This window comes from Fusarium proliferatum, assembly GCF_900067095.1.
Source record: "Fusarium proliferatum ET1 genome assembly, contig: FPRO_scaffold001, whole genome shotgun sequence".
NCBI classification, from domain to species: Eukaryota; Fungi; Ascomycota; class Sordariomycetes; order Hypocreales; family Nectriaceae; genus Fusarium; species Fusarium proliferatum.
The window spans coordinates 4,507,547-4,531,473 of record NW_022194790.1 but is presented as its reverse complement, the minus strand read 5'-3'; the positions used below and the strand labels follow the sequence as shown (position 1 = coordinate 4,531,473).

General features: G+C 49.3%; 9 protein-coding genes across 9 annotated transcripts; 3 read left to right on the top strand and 6 right to left on the bottom strand.

Moving 5' to 3' along the window:
- Nucleotides 1–340: 340 nt before the first annotated feature.
- Nucleotides 341–1,974, bottom strand: FPRO_00614 (putative F-box protein involved in pathogenicity; the record flags this gene model as incomplete). Its single annotated transcript, XM_031224459.1, has 2 exons — nt 341–1,574; nt 1,631–1,974. The coding sequence occupies 2 exons, from the start codon at nt 1,972–1,974 to the stop codon at nt 341–343; spliced, it is 1,578 nt and encodes a 525-aa protein (XP_031075856.1).
- A 5,545-nt stretch (nt 1,975–7,519) lies between these two features.
- Nucleotides 7,520–8,659, top strand: FPRO_00615 (uncharacterized protein; the record flags this gene model as incomplete). The annotated part of the gene is made up of 2 exons (XM_031224447.1): nt 7,520–8,342; nt 8,397–8,659. The coding sequence occupies 2 exons, from the start codon at nt 7,520–7,522 to the stop codon at nt 8,657–8,659; spliced, it is 1,086 nt and encodes a 361-aa protein (XP_031075855.1).
- A 360-nt stretch (nt 8,660–9,019) lies between these two features.
- Nucleotides 9,020–9,785, bottom strand: FPRO_00616 (uncharacterized protein; the record flags this gene model as incomplete). The annotated part of the gene is made up of 2 exons (XM_031224436.1): nt 9,020–9,521; nt 9,571–9,785. 2 exons carry the CDS (start codon nt 9,783–9,785, stop codon nt 9,020–9,022), a joined length of 717 nt encoding a protein of 238 aa, XP_031075854.1.
- Nucleotides 9,786–10,232: 447 nt separating this feature from the next.
- FPRO_00617 (uncharacterized protein) lies at nt 10,233–13,108 on the bottom strand (the record flags this gene model as incomplete). The annotated part of the gene is made up of 4 exons (XM_031224425.1): nt 10,233–10,561; nt 10,614–10,723; nt 10,781–11,051; nt 11,101–13,108. 4 exons carry the CDS (start codon nt 13,106–13,108, stop codon nt 10,233–10,235), a joined length of 2,718 nt encoding a protein of 905 aa, XP_031075853.1.
- A 693-nt stretch (nt 13,109–13,801) lies between these two features.
- FPRO_00618 (uncharacterized protein) lies at nt 13,802–14,144 on the bottom strand (the record flags this gene model as incomplete). Its single annotated transcript, XM_031224414.1, has 2 exons — nt 13,802–14,051; nt 14,107–14,144. 2 exons carry the CDS (start codon nt 14,142–14,144, stop codon nt 13,802–13,804), a joined length of 288 nt encoding a protein of 95 aa, XP_031075852.1.
- A 1,019-nt stretch (nt 14,145–15,163) lies between these two features.
- FPRO_00619 (uncharacterized protein) lies at nt 15,164–15,573 on the top strand (the record flags this gene model as incomplete). Its single annotated transcript, XM_031224403.1, has 2 exons — nt 15,164–15,394; nt 15,508–15,573. 2 exons carry the CDS (start codon nt 15,164–15,166, stop codon nt 15,571–15,573), a joined length of 297 nt encoding a protein of 98 aa, XP_031075851.1.
- Nucleotides 15,574–16,258: 685 nt separating this feature from the next.
- FPRO_00620 (uncharacterized protein) lies at nt 16,259–18,699 on the bottom strand (the record flags this gene model as incomplete). The annotated part of the gene is made up of 2 exons (XM_031224392.1): nt 16,259–18,552; nt 18,618–18,699. The coding sequence occupies 2 exons, from the start codon at nt 18,697–18,699 to the stop codon at nt 16,259–16,261; spliced, it is 2,376 nt and encodes a 791-aa protein (XP_031075850.1).
- Nucleotides 18,700–19,366: 667 nt separating this feature from the next.
- FPRO_00621 (uncharacterized protein) lies at nt 19,367–19,876 on the bottom strand (the record flags this gene model as incomplete). The annotated part of the gene is made up of 4 exons (XM_031224381.1): nt 19,367–19,472; nt 19,559–19,673; nt 19,732–19,784; nt 19,827–19,876. The coding sequence occupies 4 exons, from the start codon at nt 19,874–19,876 to the stop codon at nt 19,367–19,369; spliced, it is 324 nt and encodes a 107-aa protein (XP_031075849.1).
- Nucleotides 19,877–20,573: 697 nt separating this feature from the next.
- Nucleotides 20,574–23,228, top strand: FPRO_00622 (putative dynamin-related GTPase DNM1; the record flags this gene model as incomplete). The annotated part of the gene is made up of 4 exons (XM_031224370.1): nt 20,574–20,672; nt 20,730–21,116; nt 21,198–22,850; nt 22,917–23,228. The coding sequence occupies 4 exons, from the start codon at nt 20,574–20,576 to the stop codon at nt 23,226–23,228; spliced, it is 2,451 nt and encodes an 816-aa protein (XP_031075848.1).
- Nucleotides 23,229–23,927: the final 699 nt, after the last annotated feature.

Genomic DNA, 23,927 nt, shown 5'->3' with positions numbered 1-23,927 from the left:
GTTGAGAAACGAGAGCCATTTGAGGCTTCGAGACACATGGCTTCGGTCTCAGGTTGAGAACAAAGTAGTGAAGTATAAAAGAAAATATAATGTCGTAGACAATCGGTATCAATATGTATAGCCAGTGCTCCCATCCAGTACCACCTTCGGCAACGCAGTAGCCCTTTTCTCCGCAACCAATAAAAAAACGCCGTTTAAATGCTCAAAACCCTGTTCCTTTGACACATGCATGTACCTAGGTAAAACGACAAGCAGAAGTAATAGTATAACTTCTCAACACGCTCGCCAACAGCAACATAACAAACGAAGAATGCTTAAGATATAGTGAAACCGATGCCGTTTAATCCGTATCGTCATCAGTGACACCGACGGGAGGCCGCACAGAATCGGGAATGCTGCGGCCGTACCACCATTCGTCCTCTTCTACCAGTCCATCTTCACTGATCAAATCCAGCATGACTTGTTGGTTGCGTTTGATATCCTGTGGACGCTCGACAACCCGACGCTGAAGAATCAAGGCTTCGGCTGTTGTGAGCCATATTTGTTGCAGTACGGGAAGGTCGCTGAGTAATGCCTGAGCCTGTTGCAAGGTCAGAGGTGACATGGGAGCCCCAGCAGATAAACTCGTATTGAAGACAAGATTGGTCTCCCAATCCATATTCCCATCTATTGAGCCAGAACTCCGGACCTTGTTCAATCCAGTAGCAGACGATCGAGCTTCACTAGTGGATTTTTTGCGTCCAAAAAGACCTCGTTTCGGTTTCGAAGTTGACTGTTCAGTAGGTGGCGCCTCTTTCGTGAGAGCATTAAACCATGTGTCGACAGCACCACGCCTGCTGTTGTAGCCCTTGATTTCCCATAACCTTTCGACTTGTCGGAGTCCACCAATGCACAAAATGGCAACATGCATATCGTCGGACGGTTTCTCTCGAATATAGCCACGAAGTGATCGCTCGACTCTACCAACATATGTCGGTGGTCGGAGTCTCCGACAGAAGGATGATATTACAAGGGGAAAGACTTCGTGAACCCTTAATAAGGTTTGGTCGTCGTACATGCTCATGATTTCGGCTTCAATGGGGTTCAAAGTATAAGGTTCCCGTCTCAATCCTTTTCCTCCGTTCTCATCCATACGCTTTAGGTACAATTTCCTGTACGTCTCGAAGAAGTGAAATATGGTAAATAGAAGAGGTATTAGGCGTCGTCGCATGCGCTCGTTCTGAGGTGCAAATGCAAGTCGTTGAGCTTCAGTTTGGCGAAGAAAGATATCTTTTGTGATCCATTCACACATCAGAAAGGCTAGCTTGGCAGCGACGTGTAATCGATGCCATATACCGCATAGATGTTGGAAGTTGATCTCGCTCGGGTCTGTGATGGGGTAGAGGCGGGAGGCGTAAGCGGGAATATGATGTTCAAGATGATATCGAGCGATAGTGTTTTCGTTGAAAGTGACGAGAGCATGCCACGATTTGGAGGCAAGTCGGAGGTTCAAGACGTCGGTTAGTGGGAGGGCAGAAATGATTTGAATCTGTAATTCGTTGGGAAGTCCTAGGAAGAGCTGATCAAAGCTAGCACTAATCTCACTGGTCAGCAAAGTGAAAGAATGAATACTATGCCAAAAGAGCATTACCTTTTTTGCGGCGTCTCAACAGAAACTCGAGGCGCATGACCAGACGATACGTTCGATTTAGAGTGGAGGATCGAAACCTTTGAGCGAAGGCCGAAAAACCTTGACTTATCACGCTTCTGGTCAAGAGGCCTTAAAGGTTCAACATCGGCGGTTTTCGTTTCTCGTAGAGGAAGAATAAATCTCGAGGGCGACGTGGAGGCATCAAGATTGTCTCGAGTCGGAGGATGTTGGTGCTGATGTTGGTGTGCATTGAGCTGGCTTAACTTTTCGAAGTAACGCTCGGAAGCAAATTCAGTGATATGTGGCGGATCCATAGCCACCGTCCGCGCTTGATGATGAGCCATTGTGATGGGCGTCGAAGAGAAAACGAGTGACGTTCGACGTTCGACGTTCTACGCTATCGACGAGAGGCCGCGAGGCCCGCGACGTGTTAGAAAGGACGGTTCCGCCTTTGCTGAGCAGGCCTAAATGGCTACAGACGTCCGTCTCTATTGCGCACTGAATGAGAATATACTCGACATGGCGAGAGTAAGAGCGATTTGGCGAGACGGAGGGATCGGGAACGCCGAAAACTACGGACCGGAGATCCGGGGGCACAGGTAAATCGAGTTCGATGGCCAGACGTCAAAAGAAAAGTCTGATAATAAGAAAAACGAAGGGCAAGCAGTCGATCGATATCGTGAAAGGCGAGTTTGTGGTGTTTCGTGTTGGTTTGGACAGAATGAACTGCGCGGGATAAACGGGAAAGTGGGAAGGGTAAATGGTACAAGGAAAGAGCGAGAGAGCGTAGTGATGACTACTAGCTGGGCTGTAGAAGGAAGGGGACTTCCAGGTACGAGGATACTTGGGTACATACGGTACAAATCCGGGGGAGAATGGAACGACGTGGAGGGGGTGTGAGGTGGAGCGTTTTATTTTTCCCTTTCGCAGCAAGAGGTGTGAATTTAAATGGGCCGTGACTCCACAGACGGGACGATAATGATTCTCACTGTAGAGACAGGTGCGATCTTGAATTGGGATGAATGGCAAAAGTGACCACTGCATATGATAGATGTTTACTAGATGAAAACGAAGCTTTCAAGCCAAAGACCTAGTGGTTCGTGTTAAGAACTGCACTATGTTTTCTCATGTCCAGGCGACTATTCAAAAAGAAAAGCTGGGTTTAGTGTGAATGTCCCAAATATCTGGATACTTCCAGTTCTGGGTATTACGTGGGTTCTCCTAGATTGGTTTGGGAAGGTTTAGATGATTGACTGATAAGGTACATCCCATATCACCAAGAGTGTACCGATGGGCTGGACTGATATGAAAAAAAAGAGCCAAAATGGAATTGAATTGAAGATCTTATCACCCCCAAAGACACCATAGAACGAAATGAAGAATTTGGCCAGCACGAGACCATCCCATTGAAAATGTAATTGACTGGTGAGGGGGAACGGACCGACCGTTTAATATGGTGGGGTGTTCTTTTGATTGACGGCTCATCAGTTTAGGTCAATACAGCACATCACAGTGACAATTGTGACATCTAGCGCACCTCATGGCCGCCCAAGGTGCCAAAAAAGCAAGCGTTTGGTTCGCCTCAAGCGGCGTTTGGCCGGCCAAACTGTGGAGAGGACACTCCATGGCAGCTGTGGGGGCACATTGGGGCCCCTTTTTTTACCATAGCGCGTGGGTGTACTCCAGTCTGGAGAAACCGCGTGAGCGAATCTCCCCGGTGCTTTAGACTTCCTGGAGAGGAAATCTGGGCAGCAGAGAAGAAAAGCCCCAGACCCAGAATGACGATGGAGCCCGTGGAAAGCTCTCCACTGCCTTGCGCAAATCTCCCCACAACCTAAACAACAGCAGTTTCCATTAGCATTAGCATTCCTCTGGCCCTGGATTGCCTGTGGTCCTCAGGTACTTTTAGCGACCAGCTGACGTTGTTGATGCATCTGCCCTCCACCGCAACGCTCCAGAAAAACGCCGGTGCACAGCAGTGGACAGTTAGTGCACGGTATGCGGGAGGTGCTTCTACGAGTGCTTATCCTCACTTTTGCGAGTGACGCACAGTGTGAGATTACTTGCCTGATCCCCCATGATCGTCAATGAAATTCCCGACTCGGCCCAATTGGCCGGCCCTACTCTATCTTCCCATCCGTTCCATGCCATGCAGCGTCTGGGACATGTGCCTCCTGTGTGGTTCATTGCGGTTCAGATGTGTTGCGTATAGTTATGGCTTTCCCGTTGATTGTTCCCGAAGGTCTATCAAAACAACGTTACAGCGCCCTGTTTTGGCTGTTTTTGAGTTTTAGCTAAAAGCTACTCGCAATCCCATCAACTGGCCAGCAGCACGGGAAATACCTTATTGCTTGGCCTAACAGATCTGTTGAGAAACAGAGATGGCAGCTTACTAAATTACCCCTGGTAAGATTGTTCTCCTCCTATGGAACTCCCTCTCTCTTTTTCTTTTTTTCTTTTTGAGGCTTGGGTTTGAGCGCTCTCATTTGGTGCCTAGGTTTGTCTTGGCCCTTGGCTTCTACTAACAACTTAGGTTAGTAGGTAGGTTCCTTAAAACTGGCTTTTCTCCGGGTCTTCACCGGATCCGCCACCCGTAGATATCTCGGTCTATTCTTCAGGGATTGCATTTAGCCGGCCAAATCGACTGGGACTTGCAGGCTTCAGGAGACTTTTTCGAAATGCGTTTACCATCTTGTTTTTTATCCTTCCTGGTCTTCTGTTACATATGTACATAGCGTTATCTTTATTAACATTCCGTCAAATAATCAAGCAATGAGACTGCCCGGGTCGGAGCGAATTGGATGGCATCCAGAACCTGCTTATCAAAGTGCCAGCTAGGGAGGAGGGGGTCCAGTAACTGAAACTTTCAGATGGATGGTCGAAACCTCCAATGAGCTGGATGAGATACCAAATAACTATCCTGAAGCTACACAGTGGTGACAGTAATGATGGATCGTCCTAGCTGATGTATTTACATCTCAAATCTGAGATCGAAGCCCTTGTCTTAGGTTTTCCGTAGTGTGCTGTTTGAGCTATCTTCAAAGCTTATGCAAACTCCTTCTGCTGGCTTGTCATTAACAACTTTTGTGTGAGATGCACTAGGTGAGGAGATATCGACTCACGAGACCTAGAATGGTTTTACGATTTCATGGAGAACACCACCCCAGGGGACTACAGTTACCTCACCTCACCTCATTTGATCCCCAGAACGAGAGCAATGGCACCGAAAAGCTTGGACCATAAAACTATATCTGCCCCCGGAATTGCGTGGATTCGTCTGTAACAGTCAAGCCGAGGACCCTCTCTCCGACCGAGAGCTGCATATGTACGGTAGTTAATAAAGGGCCCAGTGATATGAGTTTTATGGAAGAACTCGAGACCGAACGGGCGAGTGCTTTTCCCGTGCGAATCGCGTGGCCTGAGGGGTTCGCTTGATAGATATAAAAGACATATATGGCTATTGATGATGATGGAGTCAGTGAATGTGTGATTCATTTCTCCACGTGGAGACTTCCGGTCAAGTCAGTTGAAAGCCATTGAGCTATTGTCATGAGTGAGCTTTTACGTGCCAATGAAGATCATACGAACGGCATTTATTATCATATATCTTATCAGTGAGGTTATCGACACGGTTTAATCACTTACACGACGTCAAAATCCTAGATTTGAATCTCAGTAATCTCACGAGTAATGGAGAGTTAGATAATTGGGGTTGTCTGAATATGGTTGTGGATGCGAGGACCAGCTGAACGGACCCGAGACACACAACCTATGTTGGGTTTGAGGGGGGGTGTTCCTATTAGTCGCGGCCTTACTGCGGTGGTTCTGGGCAGAAGGACTGGCCCCATCCGTTACAAGCTCGACATCCAGTGTCTCGTTGACGCCGATCTTGAGAATCAGCTGGGTTCTGGTTGGCTGGTGACTTCAGAGAAAAGCAAGACATTATAGGGGATCAATACCTATGCTGCTAGTAAAATGACTCGGAGTAGAGCCTACGGCAGTTCGTGGAATAGACAGAGACGTCAATATGGTAGAAGAGCCTTGTTTTTGGGGCGACGCGGCATTGGCATGAGATCCTGTAACGTTTCCTCTACTCGACCGGCATCCCAGAACACTTCTCTTCCAATATAACTTTACGTTAACTCGAGATTTTGTTTGAAAGAAAAATTAGAATAAAAAAGAATTTAAATATAAGGTACGTAATGTGCACAAATACTTGTAGAGTCAAGGGATACTAGCTTAAGATCGCCTATCTCATATTTACAAAGGCACCTGCTCAGAGTCTCTAATGGAGATCAGCAGCACATGCTAATAAAGCTTGATTCTCAGGCTGTACAGTAGATGCTGTGATTATTGACGACATAGATATGTTTATGACTCTACATCACTCTGGTCTCAATTTCTGTCACGCAATCGGCCGATAAGAATGGCTTTCGTCCCGATATACCGATAGAGTCCAGCCCAGCCTAGCAAGTACCTAAGGGACTAAGTCACCAGGGGAGCCTACCTAGACAAGGGAACAGGCCCGGGCAGTCAGCACTGCCTCAGTCAGTACACATTAATGTACCAACCTACTAGAATACTCGATAGCCTGTTGTAGACGGTATCTTGAGTTGGGAGTCGAAAATGCGAGACTGTCTTTAGTTTGAGGCTGGGTAAAAGCCAATCTCCATGTTTTTTTTTCTACACCCTAGCTCTTAGACGCTGCGAATCACTCCCAGTGTCAAGGTGATAAAGGAAAACTCTACTACCTTGGCTAGCACCCTAAGGTAAGGTTGTTGAGGAGTTCCATAAGCTGGAAGGTGCGGTACCTATCTTAGGTACCTTGGAAGGTACCCAAGGTAGATACCTACCTTATAGATGGCGCTTCTCTGCGTGTTCTTTCTTGCTTCCATTTCCAATAAACATGTTCTTATCAAGTACTTCATCTGAATGATTGGATCGTCTCTGCTACAGCTTCCCTTTCCGTGCAATCGGCCTCTATTACAGTGTTGTAGATAATAGGTACTACCTACCTACCTTATGTATGGCTATCACTTAGTACCTACCTTACACTACCTTACTGCCCTACCTAAATGTTAAAGGGAGGAAGGTAGATGCGTCCATAGCATTTCCCCAATCCATTCCGTCCCATCCCGCATTCAGTCCACTTCTTTCCCCCCTCAAACTTCTCCTCTCTAATAGGTAATGTAATAAACGCTCAAAAACTAGAAGCTGACAACCATGTCATGTCATGTTCCATCTCATCTCGTGTTCAACACAACCTACCTAATGTTCCGTCTTCTGTCAATGTCCTGAAACTGGAAACTCCCCCGCCACTACCTACCGCCACCGCCGTCTCCTCCCCTCTGACTCGTCGCCTACCCTCATCAGAGACGTTCAGAGTCAACTCATTTTGACATAGCACCCGACACAGTTCCGGCTGCATTGCGGAATGTGTCCGGTGCCTCCTGCTCATACCTCACTAAACCAATATACCCAGTACCTTACCTGGCTAAATTCTCTGATACCTTATTCACCGAAATAGCCTCGTCTCGCTCGGTCCGAGAAGGAGCGGGACCCTGAAAAACGCAAAGGCCCAAGTCGCCGAGAAGACAGCAGTTACCCAGCCGAAGCCAGTAACAGTTGCTGAGAGAGAAACAGCGCACACAGCGAGCCTACCTAGAACGAAATCGAAACAAAGCCATCGGGCTAGTATCGAAAGTGCCCAGATTTCGACCCCGTCTCCGCCTTCTCAACCCCCATCCCAATCCACGTCTCCGTCTCCATCTCCATACTCTTCCGCTCGAATTCAGAGCCGCTGTTCAGCAGCGTTCATCCTGGAACTTAATATCAATTCTTCTCTGTTACCTTCTCGCTTTCCCTATAACGAGCAAGTAGCCCTAAGCCATGACGACTGGCCCGTTTTCGGGCTCTTCTCGGCCTAGAACCCCATCTGCATCTGCCGTTGTCGGTGAAGCCCCTATCGTCCCTTCTGTGGAGGCTCAGCACCTAGCCCGCTTCGAGTTCAGCGATGCTGGCACAAAGGTTCTGATGGTGGAGTGGTATCCCGATGCCGTTCCGGGCCCCGCTGCATCTGCCAATTGTCCTGCCGACACCCCCGGTGCACAATCCGCTCCGGCTGCCGATCGCATCTCCGCAACGGAGCCGGCTCCGGCTTCTGCTCCGGTGGACAGCATCAACAGAACATGTTGGCAGGTGTCGTGGCCGGGGAAGTCTACTAACCTCCCTGCTGCTGATCTTGAGCCAGACAACGGTGCGGGCACTGCTCCTGCGTCTTCATCTCGTCAACGTCGTCGCCGTGTATTCTTCCTGCTCCCCGCTGATGCTACGGTCCCCTCGACGATCACTATCACGCCTCCTGGCTCACCCAGTTTGACCCTCAAACCGCTTCCGGCCATCTTCCCACCAGGCCTTGCCGCTGATCCCGGCAATCGGGGAGTTCTGCACACGCTATGGGCTCGCCAGCGCCTGGCAGCCATAGATCGGGAGGTAGCCGACGAGCTTCGCAATAATTCTGAGGGAGTGGGTGTTGAGATGGCCCTCGCTGAGAGGCAATGGATTCTCGACACATTTATCAACGCGCCGCAACTTCCCAGTGATTCCATGCCTCGTCCTGTAGCCACTCGTTCACCTACAGGCCGCTTGGGGGACAAGCTCAAAGGTCTCAAGCTGGCCACATCACCTGCTGATCTAACACCGAGCACGACAGGTATTTGAGATTCATCGCTCCAGTCCCTGTGCACAAGCTGACTTCTCTCAAAAGCGAACACCTTTATGAGCCCCATTAGCCAATCTCATCCGTTTCAACCCAGAGGGCGTGATATCGCTGTGTCGTCCCATGAGGCCATGGCCAGCAACGCATCTACAGGGCCCATATCGCTCAATGCTGCATTACATGGCGACATTACTACAGCTGCCTCAGCCCCTGCCAGACCTCTACGGCGAGATGACGACGATGAGCTGTTTGCTCTGCCCATGAGTCCACGCAGCCCAGATATGAAGAAGAGTCCTTTCAGCGCGCTATGACCGTGAGATGCGACCTTTTTTTCTTCTTTTTTCTTCTTTTGATACTCATAGCGCCATTGAAGAGGATCAGCAAGTTTGTACGGCTTTCAAAGTCAGTAACATAGATACCCGTGTTGGATAAGCGAGCGTTGGTTATAGTGGGAAGCATTCAACAGCATATCCGTCCCAGCTATATCGCATGTAACAGTTTGCCGTGCTATAAATCGATGTATAAGCTCAAAGGAGACGGATCTGGGGTAATCGTCTACAGGGCTGAAGAAAATGTTCAGCGTATGATTCTGTGTCGTGATTCGTAAGCGCTGGTGATCTATACCAGGTAAGATCGAATACCTGAAAGTTCAAAAATACAATGTCAACTCTTCATCTCCATCCACCGACACGTCCCTCGTCCCATCTCTCTTTCCGCTCTTGTCTCAAGTAGTACTGGACTTTAGCCTCTCTGTATTTACGCACCCAATCAGTAACCTCCCTCTCCGTCGCCGATACCCCTTCTCCCTCTCCGTCGAGGAAACTCTCCTCCATAGCCTCGCACACCGATGCCTGCTCCTGGACGCCCTGTCCCAGCTGCTGGTATAACGCTGCTGGTGAGAAAGGCGCCAGCGCGTGATCCATGTCAGACTGCTTCTGGCGCCATTGTCGCTCGAGTGTGTGTGTTGAGAGAAGTTGTGCCTGTGTCGATGCGCGCTGATGGGATAGCCGAGCTTCCATGTCCGTGAGTTGGCCAGCTAGGTCGATGTTTTCGTTGAGGGCGGCGGATAGAGCTTGATGCGACACAAGCAGGGAAGGGTGAATGGATTCAGGAGAGTGCGTTAATGCGTTGAGGAGAGTTGGGTTACCAAGCAGTTCAGCCAGGTCTTGTTTTCTTGCCACAGAATTTAGTAGTGCACTCTTGCGATTGGGTTATCACATACGACTTGTCCTGTAGAATCTGAGGAAGCCATTGCTCGCCTGGGTCGGGAATTGATGCTGGTGCGTGGTTTACAGTGTTGGAAGGGATGCGGCCTTCGGATGGTGGAGGCACGCCTGATGAGGTCGGTGTCGCAATGCGACTCGTCTCATGGCTGCCAGGCTTGGGGGGAAGAACAGGAGGAGTTGCGCCCTGCATTTCAGCTGCGAAGCTTGCCATTGCAGGTATCACTCCGCTGTGCTCTTTGCAATTGGGAAGTACCTTGGTTAGGAGTAAATGCGATAAGGAGTTAGTTACCTTAGGTAGGTAAGATAGGTAGGTAAACTTCCATTCCCATTGAATTGGAGTTGGAAGACGCAGGTCTAAAGTGGGGAGCTTCTGACAGATTATGTCATAGGTCTAGTCCCTACGTTTCAGGTATTATCAATCTCAGAATAATCAGAACATTACGGAGTAAAGAAAGTGGAATATTACAAGCCAAATAGGTCGTCTTATCATCTGGGCTTTCTATTCTCATTGCCTCGATTAACTTATTGAGATTTAGCATGTTTCTTCATTGACTCGATTCCTCTCATGTACTGATTCCGACCAACACCCCTATTGTTTTACAATTCATGCCCGTCTTCACCAACTGAGAATGATAGATCCATGCGTACTTGAAACCTTTCATGGCCTGACAGACCACAGATCCCGGGACCAACCCATCTCTCGCAGCTTCTTGCTGCCAGTGCTCGCGGTTCTCTTTTCGCCAGTGCTGATGGCTAATGCCTTGCTGCTAGCAGCAAATACTTCCACCAGCTCCTTCATTCTTCCAGCTTCTAAGAATGCAACCGACAGATCCGAATCGCGCTCTGCAACGATGGAAGCAAGCTCCATACACTCCAGGAGGTTGTCTCGAGACAAGCCAGTGCCAGCAAAGTGCAGCGTGCCAACGTATGCTAGAACTGTTTCGGGTAGATAGGCTTGACGGAGATCTTGTAGTTCTTGATCACCTTCTAATTTGTGTGTCAGCACTGAGATGTGGCCTGGTGATAGGGGCTCACTTACCCTCGATGCCCACCAGGAGCCAGTTCTTGAGAAGAGGCTGCATGTTTTCTTTTGTGTTCTTGACTTCGTCACCAATAGCATTCCAGAACTCTCGGTTTTTCTTTTGGTCCCTGTCTCTCGTTAATATGTTGGCCGTGCCTGCTCCAGGGTTTTCTATTTTGGCGTACTCATTTGTAAGCTCGGCTAGCGACGCGACTGTCTCCAAGCTATCCAGGGCTCGCACTAGATTCTCCAGCTCGCGGAAATTTCGGGCATCTGAAAGTGCTTGTTGCGGTGTCACGTCCCGAATACCTCTCCGATCAAGTTGCCTGGCCCAAAACTCGGGAATGTCTTCGTATAACTCTATCTCATCACCGTTTTCTTCCGTAGCTGCATGAAGGACCTCTGAAAATGGAACTCGCTTCATCAGCTGACGAGCAGCGCTGAGGTGCATGTTGCCTACGGCGTTGTCAGTTTTCGACCGATTGATTACAGCAAAATAACTCACGCAAAAAGAATTTGTAGATCTTGGTTCCCATAGACAACACGTTGGGCCATGTTTCTTGCACCAGTACCAGCCACTCTAGTGATCGGATGAGGTTCTCATGTGCCTGATCAACGAATCTTTCATCATCACCAAAGAAATCGGGCCTCACAGGACGACCGCTGCGTGAAGTAGGTGGGCCAGGCTCAATGATGCTAAACCCTTCCTTGGCAGGACATCCATGCTGCGCCGGGCCCAGATCATCGAACAGAAGCCATGCCTGAGTCTTGACAAACTCCAGCACGTCGATGCCGGCTTTCCTAATAAGTCTCAGTTGTAGTAAACGTCGGCTCGCCTCATTTTCGGGAATGAGGTTGTAGCTAAGCACCTCATATGACCGAGGGGGTTCCAAAATCGAACAGTAAAGAGGTATTAACTCATGAAACTCGGCAAGGCGAAGATAATTCGCGTACCCGGCAATGAGGTTCTGTTGGGAACGTCTCATTTCAGGGGGGGAATAGGCAGGGGCGAGAGAGTCGTCCTTCGAGTTCAGCTTATCCAAGAGGTTGATGAGGAGATAGATATGTGCGACGATCCGCAGGCCGTAGTGCTGCGTAGACTGAAAGAACCTCTCCTTGTTTACCTCAAGCTTACTAGACTCTGATCTGTAGAGTGCTGACTCGTTGTGATTTGCGCCAGAAGAAATGATGAAGCCCTGCTCATAAAGATGTTGGCCAATTTCCTTGGAAATTAGTGATGCCTGCAACGCCTTATTGGGTTCGTTGGCTTCGTCTTTGATCTGAGGGTTGGCTTCCAGAGCTCGGATTAGGCGCATGTCAACTGTACTTGGCTCACCGTGAAATTGAATGGCGTCAAATGAAGGAAAGGATTGTGTGAGGTTTGAAGCAACGTCGGCTGGGCATTGTCCAAGTATGTAGTTGTCAAGCTGTGTGCGTAGCAATGCATTGTAGTTCGCGAAAAGAAAATCATCCCAGTTCAGGGCAACTTTCTCGACGCTCGGGATGTCTCCCGATAGAACACCATATACCGCACGCTCGTAGTCATCACAACCACCAGATCGAGACAAGCTGAAGCACATTCGTCGCCACAGAGCAAGTGATGCTGGTTTAGTGTCGGCCACTCCCTGGCTGTCGTCGGCCGAAAGAAGTATCGCAGAGGTCGAAATAGCCCGCCACATTTCGGTTCGTTCTTGGCACCATTCACGAATAGACTCCAAACTTGATCCTCGGCGGAGGTGTTCCCAGCAACCCAACCAAATGGCACGCTCGAAATACTCATCTTGCGGTTCAAGCTTTCGTCCCTGGCGAGTCGCAGCGTCTGGGTCCAGTTGTGTCACCAGAGGTGAGCCATCTGAGGTATGAAATGAGGTTGCAATAGCTGGTGACTGGCGATCCAGTAGATGGGGCCAAGCTGTTACGCCCTTCCGAAGCTTGATTGAGGAGCGAGTGTGAAGCCAGCCGTGAGCAATGATATCTCCACGGTCGGCATTTTGCTGGAGTTCATGCGCAAGCTCGTTGATATCCGGTCCCGAAGAAGCATTGCTCTGGAGCCATTGTATGACTGCTTGACGTTCTCGCGCCGATGAATCACTAGCAAGGAAACTCTTGAACAGGTCTCCTGAATCCACGGAGCTCTGTTCGGTTTTGGAAGCGCTGTGCCCGTCATCAGAACTAGCATATCTTAGTGGAAGGAGCCTGCGCAATAGATCCCATGTCTGCGCTTCCCTCTCGAGACGTTTGACAAGCTCTGCTGAGGCAGGGTTGCTATTAGTACCATCGTCGTCTGCATCCATATCGACATCGTCTTGTCCATTGCGCGTCATGCGCGGTCGGACCTGTGCTAGGCGTCGAATGGCATTCTCATAGTATTTTCTTGGTAGGTCTATAATTCGTTCTCGTCGTTCTTCGTTTGAGAGGGGAGGGGAGAGACAGTCATCGAGCGCGTTGGCGAACTCTTCGACCTCGGGCCCGGCTTCGTAAGATAGAAATTTCTCAGCCTCGACAGGTGCCATTTCAGTGACTCAGGTTGGCCTGTCTTGGGGATTGTCAAGTCGAGTGTATGGTTTAGTACACAGCGCGAGAGCAAACAACCCTTTTCGGCAGGTTTCGGCCGACAGGTCAAACGTAAAGATCTATCAATGCCGTAAGCATGCCCAGTATGGGGGTAGGTATTTTGTCGCGTGTATCGCTTTTGTGAGCGTCAAGGAAGGATTATGCTCGTGAAGTTTGCCGACGATGCTTATGTAGGTTTGATACTCAGGCAGAAGAATCAAAGAATTGTTTTGGTTGCAGTAGCACTGGCGCGCTGGAAGGTTGGAGCTACCTAAGAGGTACGTACTGTTATTTTGTTAGGTACCTAGGTACCAAACTACCTTTAAGCAAGCTCAGACTTTTGCGCTGGAAGGAAAACAGCCGCGATTGCACGCGCGCGTATCGTACAGTGTATAAATGGGGATATTCGCACTTAACACTGTTCTGATTCAAGTACGTCTCCACCAAACAGCAAATTTGTTTTTTTCTTTTTTCTTCTCTATCATAATGTCATCGGCATTCGTATTAGAGTCTCGGAACAGGCCTTCAATGCTTGTTCAGGTCCATGAGGCCTCTTGCGTGCTCAACGATCGCCTAGAAGAGATTCGGCGCTCATCATTCAAGTTGCCAGCGTTTCCCAAACCGGCGGACACATCAAAGACGAGCGTTACATATCATTTAGCTTCCTCCCGGAGTTGCTTCATCTTGAGCTTGAGAAGATTGGGCTTCGGACAGCTCACAGTAGACGCTTCTTCACCGTAGCGTTCGTAAAATGCTTCACAGCATTCGTAAAGTCGCTTGATTGCAGTTTGGCACTTGGCCTCGTTGTAGCCATTGCTGGTAAGACAGTCTTGTTGTATTTGGGTCAGTATTTTCTCTCCATCTTGTATTCTCGTGTCTGGAGTGAATACTTTGAATTGCACACTGCATGTGTGTCAGATCACAACGGTCACTTAACATCATTGACTTTGGAACTTACTGCACGTGGGTGACACGCAGGCTTCGCCTCAACATCATCTTTCGGAGCCTATGGTTATCCATTAGCTTTTCCTGAGCGTTTCACTCTGTCGTTTATCGCGAAACGAACCATAGTCGTGTTGAATATAATGATTTGCAGCGTGGTAGATTTGCGGATCAATATGTCACCCAGTCAATATCAAACAGAAATGCAGACTGTAATGACATAGATGTGTATGTAGATATCTTGCCTCTTGTGTAATAATGATAAATAAACATTAGTCTGTAATAAAAGATGAGATATATATGTAGATCAAATAGACAAGACTGATGTCATGTTGCTAGTCAACTTAGCCTACCTTACCTAGCCTACTTATAGAAGAGAAACAAAAAATAAAAAAATTAAGTGCTTTTATAAATACCTAACTTAATGCTTTTTACACAGTAAGCAAGAAAAAATATATAAATATTTAATAGTTAAATAAGTATAAATATACCAAGCAGCTTCTGGCAACTGATTGATATAATATCTCTGGTATAGGGTAGGCCGATCACAGAGGGTTTGATCAAAGCTGTAGATAGCCAATTGAAGACAGACGTTTGTCTCTTGGCCCCACCTACACGCTTGAAGTTGGCGGGGGCTTTTCGCCCGCTTGATGTTCAAATGAGTGCTGAACGAAGCCCGAGCGAGAGGCAACTGACCTCAGCAGCTAAGTCTAAGGCTGATTGCCTTCTATTTTGTCTATCTTAGTAGGTTCATCACCCACCATAGTCTTTTATACCTCCCACCAACAACTGATCTGTTCAATAATTTTCTCCTCGCACCCACACTCTGGCCGCCCGATCTTCACCTCTTCTTTAACACGCTCGTAGCTCGCCGCTCTACCTCTCGTCAGCCAAACGCGCATAACGCGATCATCACCCCCACTTGCCAAACTTGCCATTAACGACCACCGTGCTAAGGTAACACTATGATTGTTGCGATATCTCGCCACACTTTCACTCCTGCACTTCACCTCGAGCCGCGCGCTGACGTTGTTTCGTATTAAGTGCATAGATTCCATCCAGACCAATTCAAAATGTCCAACGAGAACGAAAACGGGACTCCTGGCGAGCAGGCACCCGCCAACTCCGAGCACCTCAACATCAAGGTTACCGACAACAACAACGAGGTCTTCTTCAAGATCAAGCGCACTACAAAGCTTGAGAAGCTTATGGGAGCCTTTTGCGAGCGCCAGGGAAAGGCGACCAGCTCCGTGCGATTTCTTTTCGACGGCACGCGAGTCCAACCCACTGATACACCCGATGCGGTACGTTTTCGCTTCCCTATTGTAGGCACGGATGTTTGATATCTATGTTTAAATTGCACGCTACTGAAAACTCCCCGGGGGGATTACACATGCTGACAAGTTACATCACACAGCTCGAGATGCAGGATGGCGATACCCTCGAGGTCCACCAGGAGCAGGTTGGCGGATATGCACAGTAATAGAGAGGGAGAATTCCGAGGAATAATTACCAGGAGGAAGATCCCAAAAGAGATGAACACACAAGAATGATATTCTTGAACTGGATTTCGATTGAACCTGGTTGTACTTTTGGCTTTGCGTACATCAGACGAGAGGAAGACTGAAACAACAGGTCGACGAATGATTTACGACAGACTAAACACTACCCAATCAACCCAATGCCCCTCTATTCCCGTTGTGACCCGTGTGGTAAATTGTATGGTTTTCTTTTATCTTCCGCAGCAGTGGTACGAAAGACCTGTGTGTTTTGGCCCCACAGAGAATAGGCCTGCATAATCTTGCTCTTAAGGTGACGTTTACAGAATAACAATGAGTCAGGATCACACAGATGTGGGGGGAACAACTTGATATGTATGAAGTAGGCAGAACCGAAGTTTGTGTTGGCCATTTAGAGTTGAAATCGCAGACTCACAGTTCGCGCCGTGTCTATGTTGCCTTATGGCCAAGATGTTCCAATGAGACAATCTACATGACCAAGTTGAGCGCTTCGAGCGCCGCTCCCCTGGAAACACTCAAGAAGACCAAATCAAAAGCACAAAACAAATCATACGCTGACCGGCAAACCTGAAGGGAAACAGACCAACCATGAAAGAAACGCATGCAGAAATCAAAACACGCACGCCGAAATCACACACATCATCATCATTACGCTTTGAGTTCCATAGCTCGGCATCCAGTGCAGAGCACGATAGTGCCTTCAGGCACATGTTTAGTGAAGATTTGGCCATCGTCGAAACCGCCCTGGCACTCGGCGCATCGGAAGCAATGCTCATGCCACTCTCCGCCTAGCGCTTGGATATACTGTCCGATGACAGCTGTACGGCATTTCCTGCACTTCGGAGCTCGTCGTTCGGTGCGTTTCGTCTGGCAGTTGATGCACCACGCATAACCATCCTTCTCAATGTGTGTCATGCCATGTTCGAATGGGTCACCACATTCGGCACAGAAGAAGTGACCATAGTGCCAATGAGCTCCAAGAGCTACTATGTGTTCCCCGAGAATAGGGGTCTGGCAGTGCTTGCAACGCGGCGCAAACAGCTCATGCCAATCGAGGTGACAAAAGAATCGTAGACGCTCATCTCCGTCTTCGGCCATCGTTTTGCCCTGCTCCTCTTCGAGTATCTCACCAGCAGCGCGACGTCTGATGCGATCAAGCCGCTCCTGACGAAGATGATCAGGCTCATGGCTAATTTCCATCGCCTGTAGGTTAGTACCACAAGTATAGCAGCTGAAACACTGCGGATGGAATCGTTCATTGCTTCCCGCTAGAGCCACAAAACGCCCTTCGATGGGCATGCCACATTCATGGCAAATCGTGACAGCTCGCCTATTGCTGCCAGGGGCTGGGGACCAATGGCCACGAGGCTTTTGTGCAGAACGGGGTGCTCCCCTGGCAATGGGATCAGGAAGCGGACGGGAGGTTGAATTCGGTTTGTCGTCAGGAGCTATGATTGCAGGAATGCTGCCTCCCTTACCCGGAGCCTCATTGATAGCAATATCGGGGACGTTGGTCGAAGGGACGGAGCCTCTAGGGCTATGGGATGTCTCGTCTATGCAGATCAACGGGATTTTCGTTCCCGTTGGCGCCCTGGGCATCGGCGAACTTTCCTCCGCCACAACGATACCAGGTACCGCCATGGGTTTCTCCGGCTGGGCGAAGGAGGAGGAGGATCTGCTGGGGGTTGCCGGAAGCGACCGGTCTGGGGTGGTATCAGTGGACTCGTCCGGGGCTTTCCAGTTGGCGTCGAAGCTTACAATGGGCCGTCCCGGACTGTCACTGACGGCTGTGGGTTCCGGGAGGTTTGGGCTGCGATCTTTCAAGCGCATGCTCGTGGCCGCGCGAATGTCCTGACTCCGAACTTCCATGCCGTTCTTTCTCTCTACCTTGTCATCAATAGAGACGGAGCTGTCGTTGGAGCGGTTTCTTGTATAGAGAGGATTGCGAGAGCGTGTGGGAGGATTGCGGTGTATTTCAACTCGCTCAAGGGGCTTGGTCTTTTCTTCTTCCCGTGGAGGTTCGAAGCGCACTCGGTTTGTAGCTGCCTGATCTCGGTTGCCAAGCTTCTCGGGTGATGCACGACCAGAAAAGCTCATGCTATTAGAAGTTGAGACTTCAGGCTCTTCCCAAATCTGATCTCCAGAAAAGGGACGACCTACTTCCCCGCTAATGTTTCTTTTCAGACTTCCCTGGCGTCTCTGCTCTGGAGCCTTGCCTGAACGACCAATAGTGCCATATGTCTTGTTTTTGTGATCTGGCTGTATGCTTGGCTGCCTCTGCTCCAAGTCGGGTCTGCTTTCACGTTCGACGCCTTCACCATCCGAAGAACTGCCTGAGCACGATCGCGTACCGCCGACACTAGCAGTACGAGCATGGGCGTAGCTATTCTTTCTGAGATGTGGCTTATAGCGGTAGGGTCCGTCGGGACGGGGAGACGGCGTGCCATGTTGATGTTGCCAGACAAGCTCGGCAGCTTCATCGAGAGCAGCATTGTATAGACGAGTATCATCCTCAGGAGTCTCCTGAACAGGCGATTTTGTACTCTTTCTTATGTCCATCTCCTCCATTGCATCGCGCAATGAGCTTGCCTCTTCTTTCTCCATCCATCTTTGACCTCGTTCCATGTATGTGGCTGAGGGAACAACATCCGATGGCCTCAAAGGGTTTGCAGCTGAAGTTGGATAGTAATCTGGGCTTTTTCTGCTGATGATAGAGTATCTAGAGGCAAGACTGCCACCAGTAACGCTAGGACTTTTCGAGTCCTTACGGTCGAGAGTAGGCGGTGCGCTCTCGGCAGGAGAAGCAAGATCAGGCGTGAATCGGCCCGTACTATGGCGGTGCAAACTTGAGCGGCTAGGAACTGGACGGGCACCGGCTGGTTGAGGTCTTGCGCCTCCAGGCCTGGCGACTCTGTTTGACCGAAGACCTGCGAGGTAGGAGGCTATTCAGTAGAGGGAGATATTAGTCAAGGACTTTCATGGCCATACTCAATTCCGTGTGTCATACCGAACTGCTCGTCTGTCATGTAAGAAGGTGACGGAGGAGTCACCTTGCGCTTCGGCTCCATCGTCCTTGCTGTGCCTGGCATCTTTGCCAGACGATGAGGGAAAGATAATTTCTGCGGTATGGAAGAAGTATTGTGTCCGGTAGAGAAAGGGTTAAGGAGGTGACCAGGACGGCGAATACGGAGAGTTCTTGGCAAGGTATAGAGAGTGATGAAGGATAGGTAGGTAGGTATGAAGTAGTTAGTAGGTAGTCGATGGTTTTAATGGTGGTCGCAAATCGAGCCGGCTGGGGTTGACCAGGCAACGTGGTGTTAGACGGCTGGTTTGGTTGCGTCAGAGCATCACCACCAGCAACAAAAGCCTCTGTCCAAGTATGAGGCAGGAATACGAAAACTTATGACCTCGTTGATATTTGTTGTTGGAAGATTTGCAACGTGCAGGGAGTCAGTATATGGCAGTTCCTATAAATTTCTATGGTGGATAATCGTCCACCGCCATCTGCTAGGTTCTTATGATACAGTAGTTGAAGCGGGGACTGGAGGTTAGATGTGTATTGCTCTCATTTGCTCGAATGCTACCTATCTTAGTAGGGAATTAGAGCCCGTATTAACCTCAACATAGGTACTTAGGCAACTATAAGGCAGCGTGTACGAGACTCAACTCCTCGAATTGTCGATTCCCATACTTACATACCTAGGTAGGTATTTGGGAGAAAACGTATCAACAACCAGTAGCAGGCAGTCTCTTCTTTTAACCCTTAGCTCCCTTATCGCCCTCTAGCGTCGCTTTTACAGCAGAAGGAGGTGGAGATTCTGTGAAACCAAGGTTCTTGAATTCGTCCCTGGCCATCAAGTTTCTAAAATACCCGTTGCTATTAGCCCGCTTTGTTCCGAGATATTTGACTACGTGTATGCGTCATAAGTCAAAGCATTATAGGCTCACCTGTCCATTCTGCACGATAGATACGCCTTTGCAAGGTCGCGGCATTCTTCGTCATTTAGTCCTCGCACCTTTTTCATACATGAAAGGTACTTTGCCATGTAAGTCTTGCACTCGCCTACAGTTGCTTTGGTCAAAATTGTTCCATTGAATGTGTTGGCTTGTAGCCCACTCACCATCATGATCTAGAGGGAAGCTTCCACGCTGTGGTCTGCTCAGAAGGACACAACTGTTTAGTGAATTGTTCTTCAGTAGACGATGTCAAACTCACGGTGTTGGCTTTGTAGTTGGCAAAGGACCGGGGCTACCGAAAGTACTCATGATTCCGTGTCTGTACTGGTCTTCTGGCTGATTTCTAGTGCATCTATTGCTATCTTCATGTTTCCTTAGCACAGTAGAAAAGTCAGGCCTTGTGGCGAACCTCGTTAAAGCACCTAGTGGTGCATAAGAAGATCCTGTCAGGTGTGGCTGGTGACGTGGCAAGGGCTCTGGAACGCAACTCCTGAGTAAATCAGGTGGGTGTGAAAGCGGTCAGTACCTAAGGTACCTAGGTAGGTAGGTATAGGGGAGGCACCTCACAGCCGAGAAACCTTCGGTGGAGCCAGTAAAGCGGCCTAGAGCCAGGTATTACAAGGCCTAAAAAAGAGGTGCTAGGTATCCATACACACATTACCTTGGCCTGGGGTTGGCTGGACGTTATGCAAATACACGTGAATCACCCCAAAAGTGCTCTCGACTCCACTGCGCAAAGCGAAGCAAAGCAAAGCAAAGCCATCCTCAGCCTGAGCCTGAGCCTCCCAGACCGAACCGCATGAACTCCCGGAACTGACGACGGATTTTGAATTTAGCGACAACGCGCGCATTATTCGAAATATCCTCCGTGTCCTTGTGTTTGTCTTGGGTTTCGTGACGGACGCTTCGCTTGACTCTACTGTCCAGTCCGGTTCAGTCCTGTCCTGTTGTTTCCGTCATCGGTATATCTCGAACTCGCTCGTCACAAAATCGGACTCTTATCATCATGGCTGCTCTTGGCGAGGATCTGCTCACCACGGTCAATAAGCTGCAAGACTTGGTTTTCAATACCATTGGCAGTGACTCTTTGGATCTCCCTCAGATCGTATGCGGTTTTTGCAGCCTGAATTGGCTACTCTAGCACTGACTGACCGTTGCTTAGGTTGTTGTCGGTTCCCAATCTGCAGGCAAATCTTCTGTCCTTGAGAATATCGTCGGCCGAGATTTTTTACCGCGCGGGGCCGGCATCTGCACTCGTCGTCCCCTGATCCTTCAACTCATCAACGTTACCGAAGATGAAAACGCTCCCGACCCTGCAAGCGATCCTTATCGATCCCCTGGTGCTGCTCGCCGTTCCGAGTGGGCAGAGTTCCACCACATACCCAACCGCAGGTTCAACGATTTTGGCGATGTTAAGCGCGAGATTGAGAACGAGACATCCCGAGTTGCCGGCAACAACAAGGGCATCAACCGACAACCTATCAACCTCAAGATCTACTCTCCTCATGTTCTTAACTTGACTCTGGTGGATCTGCCGGGACTAACCAAGGTGAGTTTCCTGTTCTTTCCATCTCCATGATCCTCAGCTTCATTTTACCCCTGGATATTACTGACCATAGTCAATCTATAGGTCCCCATTGGCGACCAGCCTACCGACATTGAGAAGCAGACTCGAAACCTCATTTCCGAATATATTGCCAAGCCTAACAGTATTATCCTCGCCGTGTCTCCCGCCAACGTCGACATCGTTAATTCGGAAGCCCTCAAACTCGCCCGCCATGTTGACCCCCTTGGCCGAAGGACTATTGGTGTCTTGACAAAGGTCGACCTCATGGATCATGGCACAAACGCTCTAGATATTCTTTCAGGCCGCGTCTATCCTCTGAAGCTTGGCTTCATCGGCGTTGTCAATCGATCGCAGCAGGATATTCAAGGAAACAAGCCTATGGAGGATGCTCTCCAGGCCGAGGCTGACTTTTTCAAGCACCATCCTGCCTATCGTAATATCTCCATTCGATGTGGCACTCACTACCTGGCCAAGACCCTCAACACTACTTTGATGGGTCATATCCGGGAGCGTTTGCCCGACATCAAAGCTCGACTCAACACTCTTATGGGGCAGACGCAACAGGAGTTGGCCAGTTATGGCGACATGCATTTCAGTGGAAAGGAGCACCGTGGTTCTCTCATCCTTCAGCAAATGACGCGCTTCGCCAACTCTTTCATCTCTTCCATTGACGGTACCTCGACCGAGATTTCCACCAAGGAGTTATGTGGCGGCGCTCGTATTTACTACATTTTCAATTCTGTCTTCGGCAGCGCACTTGACACTATCGACCCTACATCCAACCTCTCCGCCCTCGATATCCGGACCGCTATTCGAAACTCCACTGGACCCCGACCCAGTCTTTTTGTGCCGGAAATGGCTTTCGATCTTCTGGTCAAGCCTCAGATCAAGCTTCTGGAAATTCCTAGTCAACGTTGTGTTGAACTTGTGTATGAAGAGCTGATCAAGATTTGCCACACTTGTGGCTCCACCGAGCTTTCACGATACCCCCGACTTCAGGCCAAGCTCATCGAGACGGTCTCAGACTTGCTCCGTGAGCGTCTTGGTCCTGCTTCATCATATGTCGAATCACTCATCTCTATCCAGCGCGCCTATATCAATACTAATCACCCTAACTTTCTTGGCGCAGCCGCCGCCATGAGTAACGTAGTCAGTGCAAAGCAGGAGCGAGAAAGGAAAAGGCTGATCCAGGAGGAGCGCGAGCGCCGGGAAAAGCGACGTCTGCAGGAGCTTGAGGCTGACGGTGATGGCCCTGAAAATGAGGACGGTGTCAGTGGCCCTCTTGATAAGCCTGAAAAGACTAAGTCAGGAAGAACCAAGGCTACGAAGCCTCCTCGAAGCATATCGCCTTCTCTTTCAGTCCGCGAGAACGGAACCTCCAGCCTTGCTGCCACCATGAACGCGACGCATTTAAACGGCACTCTTCGTTCAGCTTCGCCTGCTCGACTTAACCAACAGGGACTCGGAGGTGCTCGAGATTCCTTCTTGAACTACTTTTTTGGCAAGGATGGCCAGACTATCGGCGGTCCCCTTCCAAGCCCTGGCGCCATGCCCAATATGCCCAACGGACGACATATCAGCCAAAACTCGGAGACTAGCTTCCCTATTGTGCGTCGGGAGAGGGAGTTTGCCCGGCCATCTACAGCGACAACAATGGCCCCCGAGGATGACTTGTACGATAGAACAGGGAAGAACTACGGCTTGGCATCCCAGATGGTAAGTTCCGAGGATCTACAGGTGCCCGGTCTCCTCTTCTCACACGAAACTAACCCCCACCACCAGGGTGAATCCGCGGAGCCAGCTATGACAGATCGCGAGGCCATGGAGACGGAGCTTATCCGAGCCCTTATCTCTTCCTACTTCAACATTGTTCGCGAGTCCATCGCCGACCAGGTCCCTAAAGCTGTCATGCACCTCCTCGTTAATCACTGTAAGGACGTCGTTCAGAACCGCCTCGTTAGCGAGCTCTACAAGGAATCTCTCTTCGAGGAGCTCCTTTATGAGGATGATGGCGTCAAGAAGGAGCGTGAGAAGTGCGAGCGCCTGCTTCAAACCTACCGTGAGGCTGCTAAGATCATTGGTGAGGTGTTGTAGATTCAACACTGATCTTGGTCTATGGGTTTCTGGCAAATGGTCACCATGCGACAGCGTCCCGCTCAACCTGAGAATAATTAAGAAAAGAAAGACCAGTAACAGCCATATACGGTTGGAAGGATAGACTCGAAGGAGAAAGGCGGGACACAACTTGGAAACACCAAACAACGTCGATCGCTTTTGGTCAAGGGCTCGGGCTCTTGAACCAATCTTGACTGCTCTGCTCCATTGAGGAGCAGAGCAGGAGAAGCAGAATAAAGGAGAGAAACGAGAGAATCGAGAGAAGAAAAGAGTGTTGTAATTTTGTTCTTTTCGTTATCATCGTTTTCCCTCTTATCTTGTACATCACCAACTGGCATTGGAATTGCAGCCAGACTCAGCTTTAGTTTCTGATAATGGCTCAACGAGAAGACGGGATCGGAATACAAGAGGAGGGCTTGTATGTATGGATGTATGTATGTAAAAAAAGCAAACCAAACTCGGCTCGTCGTCCTAGCAGAATACACACAATGTACTACTTTATGATATCTGTCAAATGATGAATACGTTCTCTGAACTGCTTTAGGAGAGGACCGTCTTTAAATGAAGAATGGCGTTACACACGATGTTACAGTTTGCTTTTATAGATATGTATACACGAATCAGCACTAATTAGTTGGTGTCATGTTTCCTCCGCTACGACAAAGAAGTACTTTGAGT